Source organism: Thamnophis elegans, chromosome 2 (assembly GCF_009769535.1).
Source record: "Thamnophis elegans isolate rThaEle1 chromosome 2, rThaEle1.pri, whole genome shotgun sequence".
NCBI lineage: Eukaryota > Metazoa > Chordata > Lepidosauria > Squamata > Colubridae > Thamnophis > Thamnophis elegans.
The window spans coordinates 54,205,447-54,231,897 of NC_045542.1; the positions used below are offsets into that span (position 1 = coordinate 54,205,447).

Here is a 26,451-nt window from a genome sequence, read left to right on the forward strand (position 1 = left end):
GAATGGAAATCAGAGAAGCCACTCTCTTCCTTGCAAGGAATAGCATGGAATCAGAATATCTATCTATCTATCTATCTATCTATCTATCTATCTATCTATCTATCTATCTATCTATCTATCTATCTATCATCTATTGTCTGCCCATCCATCTTCCTCCCTACCCTACTCTGCCCTGCCCACTGCCCTGGAAGTACACGTGCTTCCACTTGTATCTTCCATGTATTAACAGTTCTTCTCAAAACCTCTCTTCTTGTGAACTATGGAATTATTTCCTCACTCCCATGGGAGGCAAAGCCATTGCATAAACTGGGTCTTTTGATTCTTTTTCATAGAGTATTTCACAGGAAAAAAATAAGCCTGCAAAGATCTTCCTGTGTCTGTGGAGGAAGAGCCTTTTGGTTATCTCTTCCATTCTGTTGATTTTGCTAAGTGCAAATCATTCTTTTTCTAACACCAACCACAAAATTAGCAGTCTCCAGTGATGTGGAAAAGAACTCAAGAGTTGCCCAGACAGTGTGAGAAAAGAGCTGAAGAAATTTCTCAGATGCAGTCAAGAGTTACACAAAAAATTGCAACAGCTCTTAATTCGGGGAACCTTGTGGGCAACAGTGAGACTCCAGTTGTGTTTTTTCCCTTCTTGGTGAGTATGTAATATGAAACTTTACATCTCCAGGATACTAACAACAAAAAGAGAGAGTGCCAGCACGCATGCACGCACATACACGCAGGCAGGCAGGCAGAGAAAGCAGCTGGCTGTCAGTAACAAGGATAAGAGAAACAGACGAGGGAGATATACGTTGAGAATCAAAAATGCAACGGGAGCTGACATGAAAGAACAGTGACAGAAAAATACAAAGGATAGAGAAAACAGAAAGTTCTTCAATGCCACTGGAGAAAAGCTCTTCTCAAACAGAAACACAGAGGAAGACTGATCTGTTCAATTTACAGTTGTATACCAGAGTTCAACGTAAGTATTTGTAAATGGAGAGGAAAGTGTGCAAAAAGGATACCCAGGGCAGGGGAATGCAGGGTGGGGAGATAAAGCCTTTTGTTGGGCTGGCAAAGTTGCGCTGCAGGAAAAAGCGTGTATACAGATCAGTTTCTACATGTTCCCCTGTATTCTTATTTTTTTAGAAACTCCGCATCGAGAACTTAATTGGTAACAGGAAAAATAGCAACTACTACTACTTGAGCACCCATAGTCATTTATGCAAGATAAAGTACATAAATTCCTTGCTGGTTTGAAAGTGTATGCATTATCCTACACAAATGAACTGCTACTATGAACAGGAATTTAAGAATATTTTCAGGAATTTCCTAGTCTTGGTCTATTAGGCATTTTTAGACAATCAGCTACAGATCTGAACTGTCAATCGTGATTACTGTAGCACTTTTTTCTGAGAGGTGAAATCTTTGTCCTTAAGAAGAGAAGCTCTATTGCTGTTGCACACTGTTGAAATTTGACTCACAAAATTGGTCATTTTACCAAGTAGGGGGAAAAAATATCAAAATTTGTATGCTTTCACTTCACTCTCTAGCAGTGTCAGAAGGGAACAGCTGCATAAATACCTTTTAACCAAGTCAGTTATCAAGGAATTCTAGGTGAATTTATTTTGTTTGTAACGTATTTATTTGTTTGTTTTATTGAATTTATATTGCCTCCTATTTGCCCATGGCGACTCAAGGCAGCTTACAGAATATAAAACTACATTTAAAACAATAAAATTAACAAAATATTATTACGGTTGGGTAGAGATGTAAAGAAAAAAGTTTCAGCTGTTGTTAAGAGTTGCATTACATTTAGTAATATTCTTTAAAACAGTGACATCTTTATGTTAGATATGGACTGCTCTAAGAAACAGCAGAGATGCTGTTCTTGTTTGAGGATGGAAACACATCTTTCAAATATCTTTTGAAGCATGCATAGCCTAAGCAGAGTATAATTTAAGAACAGAATTGGCATTTTATGAAAATCTGAGGTTTTTTTTTATTAAGAAGCACTGACTAGATGACGGTTGTTTGAATAATGCTGATGTTTTCTTTAAAAAAAGCAACAGGATCAATTAGTGACATGGTCACTAATGGGCTACATAAGGGAGAAAGGATAAGGAATTAATTAGTTCAAAATGAACAGTAATATTAATGTTTTGCCTATCTGCATATTCAAAAGCATGACATATTTGTCAATACTTATCCACCAACATGCCAATAATTCTGTCATTGACCTGTCTGGATTGGCAATTTCTGTGTAAGAAAAAAATGAAGCATTGAAAGAGTAACTCCCAGAAACCTGTAAGATGACATTCCAACATTGTGGATAATCTGTAAAAATCTTCAAAACACCACCAGCCTAAAGCTCTGATAAATTCCACAGTAATATTACCTAAAGAAATCTAGGACACAGACTACTGACAATAAAAATGGGTTGTTCTCTCATTTACTCTGTGCTAACAAATGACATAGGTACTCATCTCACATTAACTAAATGTTCATTTTTACTGTTCACTAAGAAAAAGACAATTGGCTTACCTGAATGGTCGTTCTCGAGGTGCTGCGGAGTGTCCAAGCTCAGGTTAACTTCAGGCTTGCTGCCCAGGAACTGAGTTTAATTTTGATTGTAGCTCCGCCCCCTGGTTACCTCAGGGGCTCAGTTTCAAAAATGAAGGAGAACAATAGTCCATACTCGAACTAGTCCAAGTCCAACATTAAGACATGAAAGGTGCTAATAAACACCTCGCAGCCCCACCTTATGGGTGGGTTTGGACACTCCGCAGCGCCTCGAGAACGACCATTCAGGTAAGCCAATGGTCTTTCTCCTAGGCGCTGCTTGGAGTGTCCAAGCTCGGGACATGCCAAAGCTATGTCGAAGTTGGGAGGGAAGAAGAAATGTCCGGGGCCGTGGTGCTTGCCACGACCCTCTGTAGAACCCTTCTCCCAAAAGACGCCTCAGCGGAGGCAAAAGTGTCAAGTCTGTAGTGACGGATGAACGGAGACGGACCAGACCATGTCGCAGCGCGGCAGATTTCTTCAATCGGCGCTTGAGTAGCCCAGGCGGCCGAGGTCGCTGCGCTCCTCGTAGAGTGTGCTATTATACGTGGGGGAACTGGTCTGGCCTGACTCTCGTAAGACATCACATCTTGATGCTCGCTCGGAGCCAGCGTCCGATGGTAGAGGACGTGACTTCCGACTTATGGAAGGGAGCAGTCCGTTTTATGTAGATGCGCACCGCCCTCCACACATTAAGTTTTTTCTATGTCACTTCTCTCTGGTGCCTGGGTTGAGGACAAAAGTCCGGGAGTATCACCTCCTGCGCCCTGTGGAAGACGGTGTTAATCTTCGGGACGAAGGCCGGATCCAATCTTAAGATGACCCTATCGGGGTGGAAAATGCAAAGGTCGCCTCTAACGGATAAGGCGGCCAACTCCGATATCCTGCGGGCTGAGTTGATGGCGACCAGAAAGGCAGTCTTTAGAGTCAGGTGGCGTAGGCCCACCATCCGCAAAGGTTCGAATGGTGGCGCGGCAAGTGCCTGCAGAACGACAGTCAAGTCCCAGGTAGGGTACCTATGGATGGGAGGCGGACACAAGTTGGATGCCCCCTTCAGGAACCCTTTTACCTGAGGATGCCGGGAAATCAGTAACTGAGTGTCAGAAGACAGAATGGTGCTCAGAGCCGCCACCTGTCTGCGGAGAGTGTTTGGCGCCAGTCCCTTGTCCCAACCGTCCTGTAGGAATTCAAGGATTTGCGGAATGGTCGCAGAGGATGCCTCAAGGTGATGGGTGAGGCACCAACGGGAGAAGGCCGACCAAGTTGCCTCGTAGATTCTGACGGTGGAAGGTTGTCTAGAGGCCTGAATCATCTGGATGACTCTGTCGGAATAGCAATGAAGCCTCAGGAGGTCCCCTTCAAGTGCCAGACGGCCAGCTGTAGCCACTGGGGCTCCGGATGTTGGAGGGCCCCCTGGCTGAGGGAAATTTGCTTCTGAGATATGCGCCACGGCTGGGACACCGACAGACTGACCAGGTCGGCGAACCAAGTCCTCCTCAGCCAGTGAGGAGCTACCAGAAGCACCTCCGCCCCCTCCTCCAGAATCTTCCGGATGGCGTGCGGAATTAGAGGAAGAGGGGGGAAGGCGTACAGTCGACCCTGAGGCCAGTGGGATCTTAGAGCGTCCATGCCCTCCGCCCCGGGGCAGTGGAACCAGGTGAAGTATCTGGGAAGGTGGGTGTTGGCTGGCGAGGCGAACAGTCGACCACCGGGGGGGGGCCAAACCTCTGGGATAGCTGGTAGAACAGTCTCGGGTGCAGCCGCCATTCTGAGTTCTGAATGGTGGTCCTGCTGAGCCAGTCCGCCGTAATGTTGTCCACGCCGGAGATGTGGTCTGCTCGAATTGACGCCAGATGTCTCTCTGCCCAGCAACCCAGAGCCACTGCTTCCAACATCAGGGCCAGGGACCGTGTGCCGCCTAGGTGGTTGATGTAGGCCGTGGCGGCGATGTTGTCTGTCAGGATCAGTACATCGCAGCCCCTGACCTGGTCGAGGAAGTGGCATAGGGCGAGTTTCGCGGCCCGGAGCTCTAGCCAGTTGATGTTGTGGGCGACCTCCGCCTGCGACCACCTGGCCTGGACCACCGAGGTCCCTAGGTGAGCGCTCCAGCCGAAGAGGCTGGAGTCTGTGGTGATGATCAGCCGCTCCGGTTCCCTGAAGTGGCTGCCCCTGCGGATGGCATCCGACAGCCACCAACGGAGGGAGCGGAGGACCTTCGGGGGGACCCGTATCACCCGCCTGGAGTTGCTGGCCTTCTTCATCTGGAGAGGGAGCAGGAACCATTGCAGTTCTCACGTGTGTAACCGCGCCCACGGGACCACCAAGATGCAAGACACCAGCTTCCCCATCAGTTGACTTGACAGGCCTCGGAGTCGATGATGGTCCCGAGGTGCTGGATCCTGCAGGTCGGGGTCAGGTGGCTCTTGGTCAGGTTGACGGAGAACCCGTGAAGCTGCAGGACCCTGATGGTGGTGGTCAGGTCTGCGTGGGCTTGCCCCCTGGACGACGAGTGGATGAGGATGTTGTCCAGGTAACATTCCAATCTCACGGGAAGACCCCGGAGCCGTGCAGCCACTGTGGCCAGCAGCTTGGTGAAAGTCTGCAGGGCCGACGAAAGACTGAAGGGAAGGGCCTTGTACTGGTCATGGCGATTGGCGAACTGGAACCTCAAGAACTTGCGATGCGCCGGGTGGATCGGAACATGCAGGGACTCTTCTTTCAGGTCAATCGAAGTCAGCAGATCGCCCGGTCTGACGCAGCCCAGGATGGGCTGCAGCCCAGGAGGGACTGCATTTGAAGCGCTTGTACGCCAGATGTTGTTCAGCTGCTTGAGGTCCAGAATCGCCCTCACCCCCCCTGATGACTTGGGGACCAGGAAGAGTATGGAATAGAACCCCCTGCCTTCTTGACCCCTGGGGACCTGCTCTATGGCCGCTATCTCCAGGAGGTGGCCTATCTCCGCCCTCATCAGTTTGAGCTTGTGGGCGGACCTGGGGACGGGGCAACGGAGGAAGGTTCTCAGGGGAAAGGACAGGAACTCCAGGGTCAGTCCGTGGCGAACTGTGTTCCTGACCCAACTGTCCGTCGTGGTTTCCTTCCACTGGGCGGCATAGAGCTGGAGGCGGCCGCCTATGGGGGGAGCCCTGTGACAGTCACTTGGATTTCCTGAAAGGCTTATTGGAATAGCCCCCTCAGAAAGGCTTGCGAAACCCCTGCTGATTCCCTCTGTCCCTAAACGAGGACCTGTCCTGGGAGCGATCCTGGGGGGCGCTGTAGGCGCGACTGGGGCTGCCTGAGGAAGTGGAGGGCTCGTTATTCCGAAGGGAAGTCTTGCGGAAGGGCTGGCCCTTCCGCTCCTGTTTCTTAGTGGCCGGGGGGAGCACCTTGCATTTGTCCTTGGTCTCAGTTAGGAACGGATCCAAGACCTCCCCAAAAAGCTTACCCCCCTTGAAGGGAGCGGAAGCCACCTTCCATTTCGCCTTCACGTCGGCCTGCCAGTGGCGGAGCCACAGCAGGCGCCTCGAGGTGACTGCCCTGCCAAAATAAGAGGAAGCTCGCATGGCCCAGGCGGTAGTCTGGTGAGTCTTAAGAGCTGCGGACTCCGCCCTCTTGTCCTCCGCCTTAAGCCCTTCCAGCAACTCCGCAGGAAGGGAAGAGGGGGAGGTAAGGGACATGATGGGATCGTCCACTTGGGGGAGCTTTAAGAGCTTTTCCAGAGAGGCCTCCATAGTGAACAGCTTCCTGTCCGTCCCACTTGGATTGGCCATTGTCCCCGGCTGAGCCCATTGCCATTGGATAATGTCTATAAATAATTGAGGGGCTGGAACAAAGTCCAAGGGTGGAGGCACCTCCTTAAAAAGGCCTGCACCGGGATCCTGGGGACCTATGGTGACGCCCGTGACTGGGTCAGATGTAGGTTTGGCCTCGGGGGCCGGAAGACCCATTTGGGCCCCCGCTGCCCAGGCCTTGATAAGAAGGACCCTAAACATGGCGGGATTAAATAGCCCTGAGCCAGTGGCCTGCTCAGGGGCGGGGTTCTCGCCAGTTAGAACCGGAACCTCTACTTCAGCCTCCTCCAGGTCTGACACCTCCTTAAGCCCCGTTGGGGTGGGGGATGGTGCCCAAGCTTCTGAAGCCTTAGGGGCCTTGCTTTGGCCTACTACTGAGAGGAGAGACCGGTTAGGGCGGGCTAGAGAGTCTAGCCGAGAGCCTGCAGATCTGCGCTGGCAGGTAGGTCAGCATGGGGTGCCAAGGTTCCCTGCGGCCGCAGCGAGGAGGGATGGTCCCTGCCTGGCCACCCAGAACGAGGTCCCATGCTTAGAGCTGCCCTCCGCGGCGATCTGCTGGATGGACAAGCCTGCGCGGTTAAACTAAGAGGCTTCTGAGGGGATTCACGCCAAAATAAACTGTCCAAAATGGCGGCCGGCCACACACGTGCGCCAGGAGCGAGTTCGGGGCCTTTGGATCCTAGCGCTCCTTGCGAGGGGAATACCAGCTGTTAAGACTCACCCTCGCAGCGCGGGCAATGGCCTCGCGCTCCCCGATCCACAGCACGACTCACGGAGGAGGATAGGCTGGGAGGACTCCAGGCAGCCTGTCCGCGCTGCTAGCAATTACCCCCCACCCCCAATGCAAAGGAATATAAGGGGAACAGGCCTGGCTGGCAGCTGGTTGAAGTGCCACAGAGGGCAACTTGGTCGCTAACTGAATCATGCCATCGGAAATGCCTTTTGATATGGCACGAGCCACAACCTCCTCCATGGCCCTGGACAAAATAGAATCCTGACGCTGAGGGGGAAGGGGCTCCAATTCTGAGGGAGCTAAGGATTCCTCCTCAGCCCCCGAATCCAAATCTGCCAGGGAATCTGCCATGGAATGGGTAGGTGATCCCAAGGATGCCCTATGAGGGTTTGGGGGAAAACCCAAAGTACTTTTGGCTGCAGGGGTAGGCCCACTGTGCTTTTTGGGGGTAGGCCCTGTCATGGTCTCCTCCTGTCTCTCCCCAGTGCCACCCTGATGGCCTGCCTGCTGTTCCATTGAGGCTGGTTAGAATACAGGCCTGGAGAGGTGATGTAGGCCGGGCTCAGGGCCTCTGATGGCTTCGGGCCTACTGCTGAAAGGCTTCGGGCCTACTGCTGAGAGGCTTCGGGCCTACTGCTGAGAGGCTAACCTAAACTACACTATCTAAGTTAAGAAACCTAGGGAATAACCCAAGGAATAAACGAAAATAAAAATAAAGGGAGCTACAATCTCTCACAAGAAGGGTCTGAGTCCAGGTTGATGCCCAAGAACTGGAGCTCAGCAAAAGACGTCCTATAGGGCGACTGAGTTTTTTGAAACTGAGCCCCTGAGGTAACCAGGGGGCGGAGCTACAGTCAAAATTAAACTCAGTTCCTTGGGCAGCAAGTTAACCCGAGCTTGGACACTCCAAGCAGCACCTAGGAGAAATATGTATTTGGAAGTGGCCAAGCCTGCATTGATTGGCTTTATTTTTTATTATTTTTTTTTCTTATTCCTATTTTTAGGGTTATACATATTTATACTACATATTTATATTTCTTCATGTAAAAGATTTTTGAAGCTGATTTTATATTTTTATTGTAACAAGTGCTGTTAGTATATGTTATTACTGCATCCTGTAAGTTGGCCAAAGGCATCAATCTTGTTGGCAGCATATACATTTTCTAAATATATACATAGAGATCTCTAATCTACAAAGGCATATTTTGCAATACATTTGTTACCCTTCAAGATACAATAACATACATAATTATTTTAACTGCAACAAGCTATTGTTTTTAAAAGATTTAAAGACAGCTTTGAACTTGAAGAACTTTTGTCCAAGAAAACAAATCATGAGAAAACTGGGGATACTTGTGGAAAGGAAAGAACAATGTTTTATATAAAGGAACATTGAGGTACAATTTAATATTTTTGTTCAGTTTTTATCCAAACCTGACTTCACCAGCACATTATAAGCTTCCAGGTAATGCCATTAGTATATTTTTCATCTTTCAACTAAAGATTTTAAGCACCTACACAGAAGTTATTGTCTACAAAAATAATAATCAGTTGTGGCAGAGGGCTAATGTACATAATCTGAATCCTAGTTTGAAGACTTCCAAAACTGATTTTTAAAATTTAAAACCTAATTGAGAGATAGTAATTTTCTCCAAGATCTAGAGTTATAGAGAGATTAATTTTAAAAAATGGGAGGTCCAAGCAAATAAGCTACAGAAATTAAAAAACAGCAGGCCTTCTTGGGAATTTGGCATCAGTTGCGGCTTCAAGATAGTTTGTAACAGCAGTCTCAAACAAAACAAACAGATCCAGAAGTCTATAAAAACAGAGGCGACAGTTGCCAGACTACATTTAGTTAGGAAGGGGCATTTCATATCAAATATACAACAGAACAAAACACAAAACTGAGATGTGCAAGGTTCACCTTAATTGTAAATCAGTCCTTTATGTTATTTATATTATATCTCATTCTTCCATTTAAAGATGTTAATGATAAATATAATAAAGGCAAAGTTAAAACTAACACAGTAGAATTGGAACAAATGGAAACTTAAATATCTGAGAAGCTTACTAGGCCTACAAAACCAGGTTGTTATTTTTTTCATCAATACAAAACATTTCAATGGCAAGCTCCCATAGGAAGAAAAGACCATATTTGTAGTTAATATTCGTTTCATTTCCAAAGGATAGAGATCAATGGAAAAATCTTTGAGGAATATCTTAATCTTTAGACCGATTTGTGTAAGTAAAATTTGTCCTTAGAAATCCTTTTCTGTCAGCTAAATTTCAATAGATTGCTGTTGTGGGAAAAATACAAGGAGGGCCCACCAAGGCCAACTGTCCTGCATACCAACCTGATGATGTTTTTTGAAGATGGAACTCACATGACACCCGCGGGATTTGCAGATTGGACTAGTGATGGTGTTATCAGAGGGAGGGGGTTGGGTCACGTATTGATATCTATGATTACGCGTGATTTTGCCTCAGATCTTGCTTTGCTTAGCTGCTATCTTTTCATAACCAGTAAAAGTACTCTTAATTCTGCGAAATGGAGTTAAGTGGTTTCTTTCTTGGTTGCTGAGGGAGGCTGTCTTGACAGTAATTATTGACTCAACTTTTTCTGGATAAATTTTCCATTTGTTAATCATTTGTCCATAACAATCTAGGTTCTAGGACTAAAAACTAAAGAATTTCTCATTTTGAGTGTTGGCAATATAGCCTTCCAAACTATGTTTTGCACTAGCTTTTTCTAAATATGCAACAATATTGAGAATAAATTAGAGGTTTAAAACTCTATGTTACCCTTGATTCTGGTTTAGATAACTGTAATATGGGGTAACTCAGTCTCAAACCTGACTCTTGATTATAAGGTATGTGACAACATAAGAAATAATTGAATAATACTGCTACAGGACTCAGATATTGTAGAGAAGATCATTTTAACCATAAGGTCTCTGTGCTTAAAAATAGACAATTTGCTCAAACACACAAGAAAGCAGGTTTGCTTCAGTAAGGATTTGTCTTACTGAAATACTTAGTCACTTTTTTGTTGGTGGAGATAAAAATTAATCAAATCCCTTCTTATTCTTCTTTTCTTTGAATATGAAGCTAATTTGACCAAACTACTGATATAATGGTACTGCAATCACTTCTGGGTGACAATAAAGTTTCAAAGAAGTCTACAGTCTTGATGGAAAAAAATGGACTAAACTAAATTCTCCACAATAGGACCTTTTCCAGATCCATTCGTCTTAAACTTTTGATACAAATTCAGGTTCAATGTAGATCCAGCTGATCTTAGGTGCCCCCCCACACAATCTGTTATGCAACAAGGGGTGATAATTAAATTACTATTAAATTATTAATTAAGTAAGAGAACTATTATTCTCTTTCTCTAGCTAGACCTCTTGCTGCTGTTAGCTGAAAACAGAGAATGGAAGGAAAGCTAAATAAAAAAGAAGATTCCAGAGAAGGCTAATAACATTATGTGGCCAAAAGAAAAGAGAAGCATCCAACATATTTAGTCAGAAATATTTGCAGCAGCTAAAAGGAAACATGCAATTTAAAACACATGTCTCAACATAAGAACCATTGCTTGCATTGCCAGCTGTCATATAATAAAGAGGCCTATTGGTCTTCTAAAGCAGTATTTTTTAGCCTCAGCAACTTTTAAGATGTGTGGACTTCAACTCCCAGAATTCCCCCTCCAGCAAGCTGGAATCCCCACATTTTAAAGTTGCTGTTCTTAAACACAACTACCAAATAGCTTTTATCAGGGCTAGGCACAACAACAGGCTAGCATAGTGTCATTCACTTTTGCAAAAATTTTGAACAATACCTAGATGAAACATTAACAGAAAAAGGAATTTTCTTTTATTTCTGTAAGTATTTAGGCTTGATTCCTTTTGTGAAAATAACACTGGCCACTTCTTAAATATCTGTATTATTTTAACAGTACAGCACTTTAAAACAATGGGGTAAAGCACTCTCAGGCCATTGTACAAACACCCCAGTAAAGATTCTAAATGTATGCGCACATGACCTTAACCTGCTGATTTATTATCCAGTGTTGCTTCTTAGGAATCAAAAGCAAAAATAATAATCCCCTAATTCAGGTTATACATGCATACAAAAACAAATACAAAAACAAATATAAATACATCTGCACAAATTTTTGCTAATTAAAAGTGCTTTCCTTATGATAAGCCATTCAGGGGCCAGTCTCAAACCACTCCCTATAACAGACAAGCTTTGTTCAAAGGAGTGCACTTAAGAAAGGCGCTTTTAAGCTAGCTAGGCAGACTGGGTTGGGCTCTTGCACATAAGGTGAGGAAATGAACAATGTGTTCCCTGCATCCAATTGTTTAGTATAAACAACTGCAGTTTTAATAAAAGAATGACACTCTTAGATTCCATCAGAAGCCACTTATTCTGTGGCTTAGAGAAAGACAGTTATCTTCCCCTGGGCTGTGTGATCCCCAGTAATCATGTTTTCTCTCTCTTTAGATTTTTGGCAGCATAGAAAGGGAACCTGCATATGCATGAATGAAAAACATGCCTTTTTTGTGGAATAAATATTATAATAGAAAAGAAGCTTCATCACACATGCAAGCTACTCGGTTCAATCAGAGAGGACTGCTGTTCTCAGAGAGCTCAGATAACAATTTGCATGTCTTTATGCAAGGTAAAAGAAAATGCATAGTGAAGGAGAATTTGAGAAAATAAGCTCTGTACAGATAGTCCTTAACTTAAGACTATAGCTGAGCCCAACATTTATGTTGCTAAATGAGAAATTTATTGAGTTTTTCCTCATTTTAAGACTTTTCTTGCTATATTTGTTAAGTGAATCACTGCAGTTGTTAAATTAATAACTTGGTTGTTAAGTGAATTTGGTTTCACCATTGACTTTGCTTGACAGAAGGTCACAAAAGGCGATTTACATGACTCCTGGACACTACAACTGTCATAAATGTGAGTCAGTTGTCAAGCATCCACATGTAAATCACATGATCATGGGGATGCTACAACAGTTGTAAGTGTGAATATTGGTCATAAATCACTATTTTCAGTAATGTTGTAACTTTAAACGGTCACTAAATAAATTGTCGTAAATCGAAGATTATCTGTATCACATTCCCTTGGCAGTTGTGGGAGTGGATAAAATTATAAGGGTAAAAATGAAATATAAATCCATAGAGACAGACTTTGATAGATCATTTTCCTAGAAAAAACTATTTTTTCCCATGTAGTGGATGATTCTGCATACTTTGCTGACAGAGGCAACCAAATGCCAGACTGAACATCCAAAGAACAATTGTCAATAAAAGCCAAATAAAATCCTGATTTTAATGAAACCTGGTAAATTAGGTAGCTTTCTTTGGGTTAAAGAAACCACTAGAATTATTCAGATCATTCAATTATTGTCTTTTGAAAAATTTCTTCTCCTGCTCATTCTCATTTCTCAAGTCACATTCTGAAATTGCCATTTGGCAGGCAGGCAAAAATGCCAAAGCTAAAGCTTCAAATAAAAAATTTAAAGTGTCAAATTAATCTTAGTCACTTGTTCTAATCAGTGCTCTCAAAATATCTCACGCAGTGTGAAGGAGATTGTTCTACTCATGACTTGCTGATATTTGGGTAAAACTGGGAATGCCAGCCAACCAACCATACTTTTTTTTTCAACAAACACAAAGTATTGGTGTCCTACCATAATTCACAGATAGCTATAAATTTACTATGCTTATTATTACAAGAACTTATTACAGCCACCTTAACAAGAGCTTCAATCACATTCTTTTCATGCTGCAGGTTTTTCCCATAGTAATAAAATGGGAGGGGTTGCCCTGTGTATGGAAAAATAACTACATCAGATCAGCAATCTAAGTGGAAGAATATGGGGATACAGTATAGACCATCTGGATTAAAATAAGTGATTGCATTAACAAAATCATATTATTATTGGTACCTCTATTGTTCGCCCTAACCAAGGAAACTGGATAATACTTTACAAAAGTAAATTGTACATCTTTCAAAAAGATACAAAACAATAGTGACGGCTGTTCCAACTTCTATTGGAAGAGCAAACCATGTCAAGCATGGACCTTCCATGAAATTTATAACTTGCCATCAATTTTTTCCTTCAGAAAGTGGAGCAGAATACAACATGTTATTCTTTACTTGATATTATCCAGCAAAGGTATGAATAAATTGTGCAATGATGGGAGTTCGGAGACGGCAGGATTTTAGGGAAGGGATCTGGTGCATGGTCATCCAATTTGATCTAGTGCAGGGGAAGTCAACCTTTTTATACCTACCACCCACTTTTGTATCTCTTTTAGTAGTAAAATTTTCTAACCGCCCACCGGTTCCACAGTAATGGTAATTTATAAAGTAGGGAAGTAGCTTTACTTTATAAAATTTATAAAGCAGAGTTACAGCAAACCCCTACTGCCCACCATGAAAGCTGGAACGCCCACTAGTGGGCGGTAGGGGACCAGGTTGACTACCACTGATTTCTAGTGAGAAAGGCAGGCAGTCTTAGGAAAAGGCAATCCCACAAATAATCAGGTCCCATGCCATATAAGATTTTTAAGGTGATAACCAGCAATTTGAACTGCACCCAAGCTTTCACTTCAGCCCCATCACTGCCACAAGTGCTATACCATAGAGTACATTCAGGGTAAGCCCTTAATGGTCACTGAATGAATGGTCATAAAGCAAGGAATACCTGTGCTCTCATGATAACCGACTGTATATCACCACTTCAGGTCATGAGGGAGATGCTGTTGTCAATCTTTCCTGGTGTCTGGAGGTAGTCAAGGTCTGGAGGGAGTGAGCACACTGAAGGTGAATCCAAGTAAGTCAGAGTTGCTGTTGTTGCCTCTTTAATGGGCAAGCAATACTTAGCAGAGAGCAGGCTCACCATTTGGGGTTCTTCTGGATTTGCAGCTCTAGAACAGCAGGTGGAAGCTGTTGCCAAAAGGACCTAGCTTGTGTGCCATCTGTGACCTGACCCTGGGGCAGAAGAACCTGGCTACAGTACAGTAACTCATTACCTCATCACTACCCAGTTAGACTACTATGATGCACTCCAGTTGGGGCAATATTTAAAGGCTATTCAGAAATTACAACTAGTTCAAAATGCTGTGACTCACATAACTTCTGGCCTCCTGGAGGTGAGACTATACAACACTTGGCTTTCCAGACCTTGTCTTGTTTGCCTATTGGTTTTTGAGTACCATTTAAGGCATGGTTTTCAACCTATAAAGCCCTTTATAACTTGGCATCTGGACATCTGCAAGACTGCCCACTCAAACCAGTAGTGCCTCTGTGAAACAAAAGTGGAGCAGATGCAGACATTAAGTTGGTGAAGGGGTGGAGTCTTAGGATCAATATGCTACTACCAAGGACAGTGAACTTCTGAATATTCCTTGGAAGAATGTCTAAGAAATTCCTTCTGCAGAGTATATACTGGCTAATGAAGTCTGCTCCATCATACAGGAAAAACAAGTTTAAAATCATTACAATAGCATACCCAAAGGTCGTTTTTCAAGACGCAACTGGACTTTCTGGTTTTTCTTTGAAGACGTTTCGTTTCTCATCCAAGAAGCTTCTTCAGCTCTGGCTGGATGGTGGGAAATGGAAGGATTTATATTCCTTGCAGGTCATTCTAAAGTTCTTTCATCTTCAAAGAAAAACCAGAAAGTCCAGTTGTCTCTTGAAAAGCCACCTTTGGAACAACAATGACCTAGATGACTGAGAATCTCCATAGACATTTACTATAGCATACCATTATATAAACAAAATATCAAGATTGCTTCACACTTCACACAGAGTGTCCGAAGACTTCAGTTAGTCCAGAATGCAGCCATGCGAGCAATTGTGGGTGCACCTAGGTACACCCACGTTACACCTATCCTCCGCGAGCTGCACTGGCTGCCCATTGGTCTCCGGACACGCTTCAAGGTGCTAGCCATTACTTATAAAGCCCTTCATGGCATTGGACCTGGGTACCTGAGAGACCGCCTCCTGCCAATTACCCCCCAAAGACCGATTCGATCGCACAGACTAGGCCTTCTCTGGATCCCATTTGCCAGCCAATGTCGGCTGGCGACCCCCCGGGGGAGAGCCTTCTCTGTTGCAGGTCCGGCCCTCTGGAACGAGCTCCCCGTTGAGATCCGAACCCTTACGACCCTCCAGGCCTTCCGTAAAGCCACTAAGTCCTGGCTGCTCTGGCAGGCCGGGGGCTGTTGAAGTATCCAGCCCCACGGTAACTATGAATGTTGTATTTTAAATTGTTGTTTGTCTTATTTATTCCCTTTCCCCTGTTTATTGTAAGCCGCCAGGAGTCCTCCGGGAGTGGGCGGCATATAAGACTAATAAACATACAACATACATACATACACTATAATGAATGCTTATATGAGGTGACCTGCTATTGCATTTCAATGGGAAAAATGGCATTCAAAGAGAAGAAAGCTAGCTTAAGCACAGTTCATTTTTAAAGTGGCTGGATTTTTCTATGACAAATTGTTTATTAATGAAATGGTATACAATAATGCCTTGCTTATTATGTATTTTGCTTGGAATAAGAAATAACTCCATAATTTTGGCTTTAAAAGCTGCATTCAAGTGGAGAATGAGAGGAGTTCTCCCAATCCCCAACCATAATTTATAAAAGGAAAAGCTAATGTAGAATATCCAGCTTGTTAATAAATCCATTTCTGGAATATGCTTTATACTCAGTTCACTGTGTTAGGCTAGTATTTTTTCATTGCTTAATAGGTACTGCAATGGAAATCTACATCTAAAATAGGTTTTAGAAGGGAAGTCTACATCTAAAAATATAAATATGTACAATTTAGGAAAAAAATAAGTCTCCTTTACTTGCAATCCCACAAGCCACCATTAATTATTATCATATGTTCCAAGTTTTTCCTAAGCCTTGCAATGACACACTTTTTGCTTTCTCACACTAAATCCTAAACACTTAATTAGATTTTTGCCAATTCAAATCCTTAAGTTTGCAAAAGTATTTATACATGATTGAAGAATGGCTTAGAATTCCAAGATTTGTATGAAGACAGTTAATTACTATTTTCAAATTTTTACCCATGTTAATAATAAATGCTGAAGAGTCAACAGTAAACTCATTATTCATTGGACTTAGGTGGAAGAGATATCTATTAAATATGATTTTTTAAGTCTAAAATGTGATAAAAATTTGGGCACTTGGCAACTGACGTGTATTTTTCACAGTTGCACTGTCATGGGGTCATATGTGATCACTAATTGTAACCTTTGCAGCCAGCTTCTGACCAAGCAAAGTCAATGGAGGAAGCCAGATTTTGCTTAATGACTATATGATTCACTTAACAATTGCAGTGATTCACTTAACAACTGTGCAAAAAGGTTGCAAAATGGGATGTGATTCACTTAACAACTGCCTTGTTTAGCAACTGAAATTATGTGCTCAATTGTGATCATAAGTTGAAGATTACTTGCAACGACTTTTGCTGGCGTACAAATAGAAGTTGATACCTTCATAATCAATGAGATTTTAAAAAATTGTCATGAATAGTACGGGCATTCAAAAATTTTCTTGCTTTTTACAAAATAATTCCTTGCATTTTATAAGTTTGCAAAAGCCATTCCAACTTTAGCTCTGAACTTAATTTCACATAGTTTGTTTCTGTAAAAGCTTCAGAACTCAACATGCATTAATATCACATGCTGAATATACACATTTTTCCTGTGATATTTTTATATCTTTTCATGCCTTTGCTATGGCTTTCTTACTGTAATATCTACACTGCGCATTCATAAAAATATTAAACTTTTGTCTTATTTCATAAATATCTGTAGTTTCTTTAGACATTACTCATTACAAATGTATGAAACAAATATTCCAATTCTAATTTTTAACCAATTCTTTTTTTTCCACCTCACTTTACGCATGATTGATTAAATATCTCTGAAAGAGTGTAGGGCTGGTCTTGGGAAGCCTTGAGAAGTGGAAGAGGCCAATTAAATGTTAAGGCAGGAGAAACAGCAGCTCAATGTGAGAAAGTAGAAAGTGTGAGAACAGACTGCAAAATAACTCTGTTTTGATTTTAAGATTAATATATGGAACAGAGAAACTCTTAAGAGGCTTTCAAAACTCTGTCACTATATCCTATGATAGTGATGGCTAACCTTTTTGTGATCGCTTGCCAAAAGCTGGGGGAGTGTAGGGATCTTGTGCGTGCATGCCCTCCCCCGCGCATGCAGGAACGACCCCCCTCCCTCCTGTTTTTGGCGCACAATGGCACAGTAGACCCGTTTTTTACCCTCCCCAGGCTCCAGAGGCTTTCTAGGAGCCCGGGGAGGGCAAAAGCAGCCTCGCATGCAGGCTCTCCGGAGACTGGAAATGGCCCGTTTTCCGACTTCCAGTTTGTGTGTTGGGCCATTTTTTGCTCTCCGGAGGCTTCAAGGAAGCCTCTAGAGGGGAACGGTCCTACAGGCAACCCAGAAGTCTGTTCCCGAACTTCCGGGTTGCCTGTAGGGCCATTTTTCTCCCTCCTGAAGGAGAAAAACGGCCCAACACACAAACTAGAAGCCTTTCCCCAAAGTTTCGGGTTGCCCATAGGGTCGTTTTTCTCCCTCCGGAAGCTTCAGGGAAGCCTCCTGAAGCCTCCAGAGGGAGAAAAATGGCCGAACACACAAACCAGAAGTCCATTCCCAAAACCCATTCCATTCAGGGAAGCTTCTGGAGGGCAAAAAAATGCCCAAAAAATGAAGGCCGAAATCAGCTGGCCAGCATGCCAGGGCCACGCCCCTCTTTTTGTACACCCATCTACACCCAACAGCTTTTTCTCCCTGTGGTAACCAGGTAAAGCATTGGAGTGAAAACTTTGTTTTTGCATAGACAGCATTTCTTTATCTATAACCTCTTTCCCTTTCTTTTGTTCTGCCAGAAGTAAATTGAATACTTCATGGTAATTTGGGGGCTCATAAAAGATGTCACATATTTTTTATTCATTAACTGTGAATCTTTCTGGAGGAACACCTCTCTCATCCCTCCTTGGAATAAACTCTTCCTGTTTCACTGGAATCTCTCTCCAAACATTCCCTTGAGCTATACACAAACCCTAAGCTACTCTTGGATTCCTGTTTAACTTGCCCGTGTGAATGTTCATTCAGTGGCAACCTCTGACTAACAGGTATTAAGCTTTGAGTACTGGAATGTATCTTTTTCCAATTCTTATGTTCTGAAAAATTTGCAGAACATGAGAAAATAACATTGACAGATGGACACCAAAATGCCTCTGATTCTGATTGATAACCGACACATTTTATTTCCCTTGCCTTTGGCGCTCCTTTCCTTCTCGTTGTCTTGAGAATGTGCATCCATGCACTGTCACCAAAAATTCTTAAATGTGCCAAGGATCAAGGATAGTTGTCTTTTATATAACATGTAATGTGGAGTTTCATTAATTGCTGAACTCCATAGTCTATTGACCAAATAATTGGCAGTTAAAATTGCCTCACCCCAATATAGCTTACTCATTCCTAGTAATGTATCTTTCATACACACCATTTCTGCATTTAGCAATTCCATTCTTTGCCAAAATGTAGAGGTTCATTCTTCTGTGGGTTATTCCTTTCTTTCTCTCTGCTGAAACATGTTAAATATGAAATCTATTCCTCTGTTTGTAGTTGACATACCCTTTGATTATACCTCCTGTCTACGAACATTACCCACTGTTTAAATTGCTGAACAGTTCTGTTTTGATTTTTAGCAAATAACAATACCCATATCTTGAGAAATCATCAACAATTACCTAAGCCAATTTGGCCCCTCCCATTGATGGAGATAGAGGGCCAATTAAATCAGCATGTACTAACTGAAAAATCTTGTCAGATTTCCTATCACTTCTTTTGCTGACAGAGTATATTTTCGATTTGGTCTCTTTGCAAATAGCACAATCCAAATAGTTGTCACAAACTTTTACATTCAAATCTACAGCCAAGTCTGTAATATTTTAAAGTTTGCATCATCCAGACTTCTGTATAATAAATGTGCAGAGCCATTATGCTTTGATTCATTAGAAATTATTGTTTGCATACTGCCACTAGTTTTCTTGTGGTTCAAAAGATAAATTGTTCAGTTTTAAACCTTGTGCACATATCCTGATAGTCTATGATTTGTCTATGCCCTTTGCAAATATTACCTCATACCTTTCGTTCTCCAACTATAATCTCAAAGACACACTCAGCAAATTGTAATCTAAATCTAGTACCCAAAACCTTATCAAACGACTATCCAATACATGGTACATGTGTACATGGTATATAATATATGGTACAAAAGAATGATTACCATTTGCCAGGCTTACATATTTCTGGGCAGCTGGTCCCAGACCGGAAAAAAATTATTTACAATATACTAACTTGCCCCACTATCCAACAGCCAGATGTCTTTAATGCCTTTGTTGTTTGCCTTCACCACAGAAATCTGTGTCTCCCTTCTTCTGTTGTTGTGCTGTCTCTCTTGTTTGTTTCTTTTAATCTTTTTACTGGGCAATTTCTCTGGATACGTTGAGTGGATCCACATGCAAAGCAGCAGTTTTAGTACACAGATTTTCTCTCCCACCTTGTTACCTCTCTGGAATGCAGGTCTTTTTTGACCGAGCTATAAATTACTATTGTTACTCTAAGGTGCAATGTTTCTCTCTAATCTTTTCTGTTCTTCTTCCAAAAGCTTCCTGGTGACATAACTCAGTTAAATCATGCTTTTTCATGGACTCATGGCTTGCTACTAACACGTCCTATGTATCAACAAGGGAACACAGCACCATACACTTTGTGTGCTTCTGAAGACACCATTCCTTGCTCTTCTAATTCAAGGAAGGTTTCCTCATGGAGGTGATCTAACAGACTTTCTCCAGACTATAGCCTTGCTCTATAAAGTTTTCTGGTGAGAGTTACTTAACTGCTTGCCATCTTCCTTACATAAATTCTGGGTAATGCAAGGCAGTATTCTCTAGCAGATGTGAGCCCACACACATGTATTACCCGACTATTCTCCCAGCACAAAATTATGCTGGCTAGTGCTTTTTTAATTTAACTTTTGCTGTTCCTCATTAAAATTTGCTGGAGGATTGCTTACAACTGTCTACAAATCTTCCTTTCCAGAAACATCTTCATCTTTATGCTCCATGAGAGATAGTTCATCCGACTAAGAAGAACCAAAGGAAATCCTCCTCCCATTCCTATAACATAGCATCATACTGTCAGTACAGGCCAATAATCCTCAACCTTTCTAGGACTCTAGGAATTTTTTTTTACCTCAGAGAAATTTTCTACTGTCACATCAGGAAGCTTCTGGGCCCATAACCTGTTAGGGAATTGTGCAGCAGGTGTCCAAATGAAGTCAGATGCTGACACGAACTTGTAATTTTATATAAATTAATATATTTAACAACTAAATTTACAACAAATAACATAGTCAGGCACATCACTACACCATCGTGCCATTTTAAAGCACTGGTGTCAAGCATTTTCTTCATTCAAAACTACATCTCTGAATTACCACGTAACCAATCGTTTGTTTAGAAATATGCCCATATTTTCCCAAGTAAAAAATAGGATGTTCTGAAGTGCCAGGGGAGGTAAGGAGAAGTACTGTAAATGGACACTCTGTGAATCCTGCCCAAATGATAGGGTGATTTTCTCAAACTGCCTGACCCCCCCCCCATCAGTAGCTAAAATCCATTTCCAAGTCCAATGCTATTAATACTATAATTGGAACTAGTCTAATTAGGTTAAGGAGTTCCCTTGAGATTTTAATTATATTACATGCTGTTACATTGTCATTTTTTCAGCAGCTTTAAGGCAATATAGATTGGTAGCTAGGTAAAAAAAATGACCCTGTAACAGATGTTTTCTTTGTGGTTCCTTTCTTATTATTTTCTGGTATGTTATACCTTCATAATTTCTGTGCTATGTTTTAGAAGATATCTAATCTGAATTATACTATAAAACACTGAACAGAACATTCAGAATGAAATAGTGATGCCACTCTTAGACTAGAGGTTTTGGAATGTACCATGTAGCAGATAGAACCCCAACAACTCTGGAACAGAAACAAATACTTCTTAGGAGAGTGGAACGTAGAACTTAGAACATCATGTATTATGTGAAAGGCAATATGATGCACTTCATGTTGGTTTTTCTTCAAACTTGCTTTGCTTTGAGATGGAAGAAACTAGAGCACTAACAGATTCTTTTCTCAATGGAAGATCAAGAAACGGCGCAAGTGAATTATAAGCCCCCCTTAACTGTCAGTGTGCTGTCAACATAGAACAAATCGTATCACCATTGATAATGTACTATGAAGATACAACACACATACTTTAAATAAACACATGATTAAATAATGCCCATGATTAATTGTTTGGACTCTATACAAGGAGATGCTACCCGCGTGTTACAACTTTAAAATGAAACAAATGCAAATTAGCATTTGATTGCTTTCAATGTATTTTAATGTTTGGGTAACTTGAAGGACCTTCATCCAAGCAGCTGTCTGAAAATCCTGGGGCACAGCCCGGATAAACTTGTTTTGTTAATGATCTTGCTTTTTGCTGGCTTCAAATAAAAGGCAGGTCTTTTTTCCTGGTGTTCACAAGCTGAAACTAAAGCAAAACACATTGTCTTCTGCCTTCCTCCCTGTACCCCAGTGCTGCAAGCTGTGGACTGAGAACAGCAGAATGTCCTTCAAAGAATTTCAGAACGAACTCATTGCTATTGGTTACAAATTATGGGCTAAACTCCAGAGACTACCCAAAGCTGACCCGTTGGAGATTGTCTGTTTTTTTATTATTATCTTATTCATTGGTAAGTATCCAGTTTCCTGATGCTTGCAACATATCCGGGCTCAGCTACTGTGTTTAACAGGAGCTCTAAATAGTGCTGTTTCATAAGCTTATTCTGTAATTTAAACCTTTTCTCATTTGTTGAAGACTATAGGAACTAAATGCTTTAATTTAGAATGGGATAATCTGAAGTCTTTATGTATAGTGCAATACAGCAAAGCTTTTCAATATGGTAACATGTATTCAATATTTAAATTAAGCTTCTCCAACTGGATGGCTTCAGATATGCAGGGCTACAATGCCTACTATTCCAAATCAGCATGGCCAATCAACAAAGTAAGAATTATGACAAGGCTTCTGATTTAAAAACTGTACTAGCATCTTTTTTGTTCCAAGTTATGAACACTCTCTAAGCATAGACAGTCCTTGTTTAAAGGCTATTACTAGTTACAACAGTGGCGAAAAAGTTAACTTTACAACCAATCCTCACATCTATGATCTTTGCTGGGTTGTAAAGAAAAAGAATTAATATTGTAAAAATGGCTTCCTTTAACAACCACTTTGCTTAATGACCAGTTGCCAGTCTCAATTGTGGCCACTAAGCAAGGACTACCTATAATTGCAAACATGCACATTTCAACATTATATTGTAGTATACTTGTTTATAACTGGACATTTATCATTTATCAGAAGGGATACTTGAAACATTAGAAAGCAGATTGTGTGTAGCAATATGAAATATCTGGGATTGTATTTCCATGGAACATATTTACTTCTGAAATATTCTAATAACATGTGCACATTTGAACCAGCTCCGAACTAGATCAGGAGAAATAAGACAGTTCACAGAACAAATGAACATTTAATTAAGGTCTATTAATTTTTAGGAAGATAACCATTAAATAAAAGCAGCTGAAGAATAAGTTACTTTGAAAAGGAGAGGCTGGCAGACAAGCCTGAACAAATCTAAGCAAATTGTTGAGTCTATTCCTCCCCTTCTCCTGTGTGGCCAGGAGATTTATTACAGTGGCAAAGGAAAGAGGAAAAACCAAGGTTTGTGGGAGGTGAAACTAAATCCAGTAAAATTTTCCTCATGTCTATGTAGAAGGAGAAGGGTTGGATGTGCATAAACACAACATTTTGTTTATGCTTTTTCTGCATCAGGTATTCAGCTATACCTCTCCCGCCACATCTCCTCACTGAATGTGGCAGAAAGCATAACCACAATTATAAGCCCAAGAAGCTCAACAATTAAAAACACTAAGCCACAATTTGTAATTTGAATATCAAAAGTTATAATTCTTATCAGCTAGTATTTTGTTGGCATTATAAGCAATCTCAGAAATTACTTTCTAAAACTACATCTGGACTATATCTGCTACACTCACTCCGTAGTGGGCTGGACTGGTTCTAATTTCTGGTCCATTTCCAAAGCCAATATTCTTTGTCTCCTTTCACCTTTCAGTTACGATGCTTTCAATGATGATTGTAGCTTGCAGCTTTTGCTGCAGCTGCTTCTACGATGGAAAGCCAAAAGAGAAGGCCAAAAGGATTGAGGTTCAGCCTGCAGATGATTTATAAAAGTGAATTTAAAAAAGAATACAGAAGTTGAAGAAAGAATTGGAACAACTCCAACACGGCATACCAATCCATGGAACATAATGGTAAATGAGGAGATAAAATAAGAGACACACACAGAGGGAGAGAGAGGGGAGAGGGAGAGAGAGAGAAGGAAAAAGAGACTGAACCTGAACATAGGACTCTGTTTTATGACATGGCTTTTGACATGTTGACATGCTGAAAATGCACTGTTTGCAGTAGTTTTCTCTCCTCAACCTATCAAGACAATACCTATCTGGTCAAACATGCACCAGATTTCATTTCCACATTACAGTTCAGGAAGCCACAGGGAGATCAAGATATATGCAAGCATTCAGGAGAATGAAGTCTGACATAAGCATGGTTTCCCCTCTGCTCAACCATTTAAAGCTAAGTTAACCAGAGACATGATAGCTAAGCAAGTCATGCATTAAGAAAATGATGTAAGCTTGAAGATGACAAATGAGTTCAGAGACAGCAAAGAAAAGCAACAACAAATTATGTAGTCTTCCTTCCCTCCTTAATAAAAGAATTAACAACTGTCAAAGACAGTACATATGCTATAGTTGCTGTATACCTAAGGAAAGCCGAAGGGATATGATAATGCTCACAATGCTGTATTGTTTCTTGTCTTTAAAAATTACTGCCTTTTTATGTTTTGGTGTCTTCTGTGTAAACTTTGTATATGACAAATCCTTAACTTCAAAGAAAAGGGAACAAAAGAATTGGTTGGCTTTATGTTGGGCTTAAGAATTATATATGTCCTCTATGAATACTCTTATGAATAATTTATAGTTGTGGTGGGTTCATGTTATATTTAAGGTAATTAAAATATACCAAAGGGGAAAAAGGCAACTCTTGGATTATACTCAAGGAGGAGGCATGGAAACAGGAACTCTTCCAATCATTCACTGAGGTTTACAGTTTAATCCTTTGCTCCCTTTATTGGGAGTCTGTGTTTTAAGGTGAATTTATACACAGAGGGATCAAACAGAGTACAAAAGGTTTCATTCAGGAAATGAGTGCAACAACTGGACAACAGCATTATGCTAAATGGTACAGCAAAAACATAACCAAGAATGAGCTACCCAGCTACTGCTTACAACAGAGTATAAATCCCTTTCCAAAGAGACACTTTCTGCTTCAATCAATTTCAAAGAGGGTTAAATGTGCACAAAAGAGAAATAACGGCACTTGACCTGTGTAAATCAAAATAGAAAATTTGGTGGTAGATAACGGTATATCTCCTGTTCTTTAGAGGTATTGGACTATATTTGTCATCACCCACAATTAGACTGCTAAGACTCCTATTGTGGTAATAGATGACTATCTCATTTACCCCAAAGCGATTTAACTCTGAATTTAACGTGAAATAGGGTTACCTATTATCACAATACGCAATCTCATAGCTATCTAGTAATATCCCATGAATCCACATTTCTGAATAATATAGATTAATAAATCATTATTCTGGTTCAACACTTTAAATATGCTGAATATATATGCCATATTTCAATTAAAACTATATACTTTTTTGACTAAAGCTTAGAGCAATGTACCAGTTATATATTATGCCTGCAAATATTTAATTCTTCCAAATTTCTGCAGTCCCAGGCAAGTTGCAAAACCAGATTTATCAAACATCCAACCAAGTTGTCATGCAGTGTTGCTGCATTAAGGTACAACTGAAACCTTATGGCCCAGACATTTAAAACTATAATTGGGAAGAACCTCAGTCAACATAAGTAAAGATGAGAGATGCAGGGTGCTACATCTGCCAGCAAGTTCTATTTCTATATGCTACAAAGAGTGTTGAAAAGCCTCCAGTATATTTATTCTGGGTGTGTACTGTTTCAAAAGTCACTCCCTTGTGCAAATGACAGGAATAAGAAAACAGTTTCAACAACCACAGACACAGAGATTAACTTGATTTCAAACTTGGCTGCTTTTTTATAATTGCACAGCTGCCAGGCTGTGGAGAGAACAAGTCAGCCACGCAAACTGATTCCACAGCCAAACCATTGCCCAGCATTTCCAACAATACAATGATAGTGCGCTACAGGGAAAAAATATGTACAATATCCTGAATCTCCATTAATACTATAATAAAATTAAAGCAAGTATTACACTGGGAAAAAATGCTGGATTAAAAGAAAGTGAAACCAATTGTAGACCGAAATAACTGTTTTTAAGGATTAGGGAGGAAATCTTCCAGGAGAAAGTGTTCAACTCTTTTAATAGACACATCTGCTTTTCCCACAAATCTGTTAAAGAGATTTTTTTGGGGGGGAGGAGCAAAAGTATGTGTTGTATTGAGAAGGCCTTGCAAGGGAAAAAAATAAGCACCTTTTTTGAAATACTAGTTCCACCAATGTTCAATGAAGGCATGTGAAACAATGCATACTCTGTTTCTGAAAGAAAAGTCTAGTGTGTACTTATTTATCATCATTCACATCTTAATTTTGGGTGGATTACTGTGGCTTTAAACGTCTATAAAATATATATTGCTTTAACATAAAATTATAAAACACATTCAGCACCAAAGCTAAATTACTGCCATATTCTTTATAGAATATAAACAATAATTACCTGCTCAAGAAGGAACCTTTGTATGAGCATTTATAATGAACAATAAAACAATCAACTTCTTTCTACTGTAGAAATAAATAATATATGAACCTGGGTCTCTCCATTCTCATCTTTACTGCAAATGCCACTTTTATTATATCTTTATAATCCATAAGAAAATAGATAACTCAGGACCAAAATGTATTTCCCAACAAACAGAAAAGGGGGGGGGGATTCCCAGCAAATTAGAAATTTTTCCAGAGTGCTTTTTCTTCTAGTTATGACAAATTCAGTTTTGAAGGTAGATTAATCATGATGAAAATAATTTTACAGCAGTATTTATAACAACAGAATTGCA

The 26,451-nt window shown here is 41.2% G+C and overlaps 2 protein-coding genes across 7 annotated transcripts in view; one reads left to right on the forward strand and one right to left on the reverse strand.

Annotated features, from left to right (window-relative positions):
* Positions 1-26,451, reverse strand: part of RECQL5 (RecQ like helicase 5) — an 85,626-nt gene that overhangs the window by 30,009 nt on the left and 29,166 nt on the right. The window lies entirely within an intron of this gene.
* On the forward strand, positions 462-26,208 carry SMIM5 (small integral membrane protein 5). Of its 2 annotated transcripts, none has more exons than XM_032211663.1 (3): positions 462-967; positions 21,792-21,948; positions 23,392-26,208. In XM_032211663.1, exons 2-3 carry the CDS (start codon positions 21,822-21,824, stop codon positions 23,505-23,507), a joined length of 243 nt encoding a protein of 80 aa, XP_032067554.1. In that variant the 5' UTR covers positions 462-967; positions 21,792-21,821; the 3' UTR covers positions 23,508-26,208. The 2 variants fall into 2 exon arrangements, with proteins under 2 accessions (XP_032067554.1, XP_032067555.1); XM_032211664.1 differs by lacking the exon at positions 462-967 and adding an exon at positions 13,846-13,924.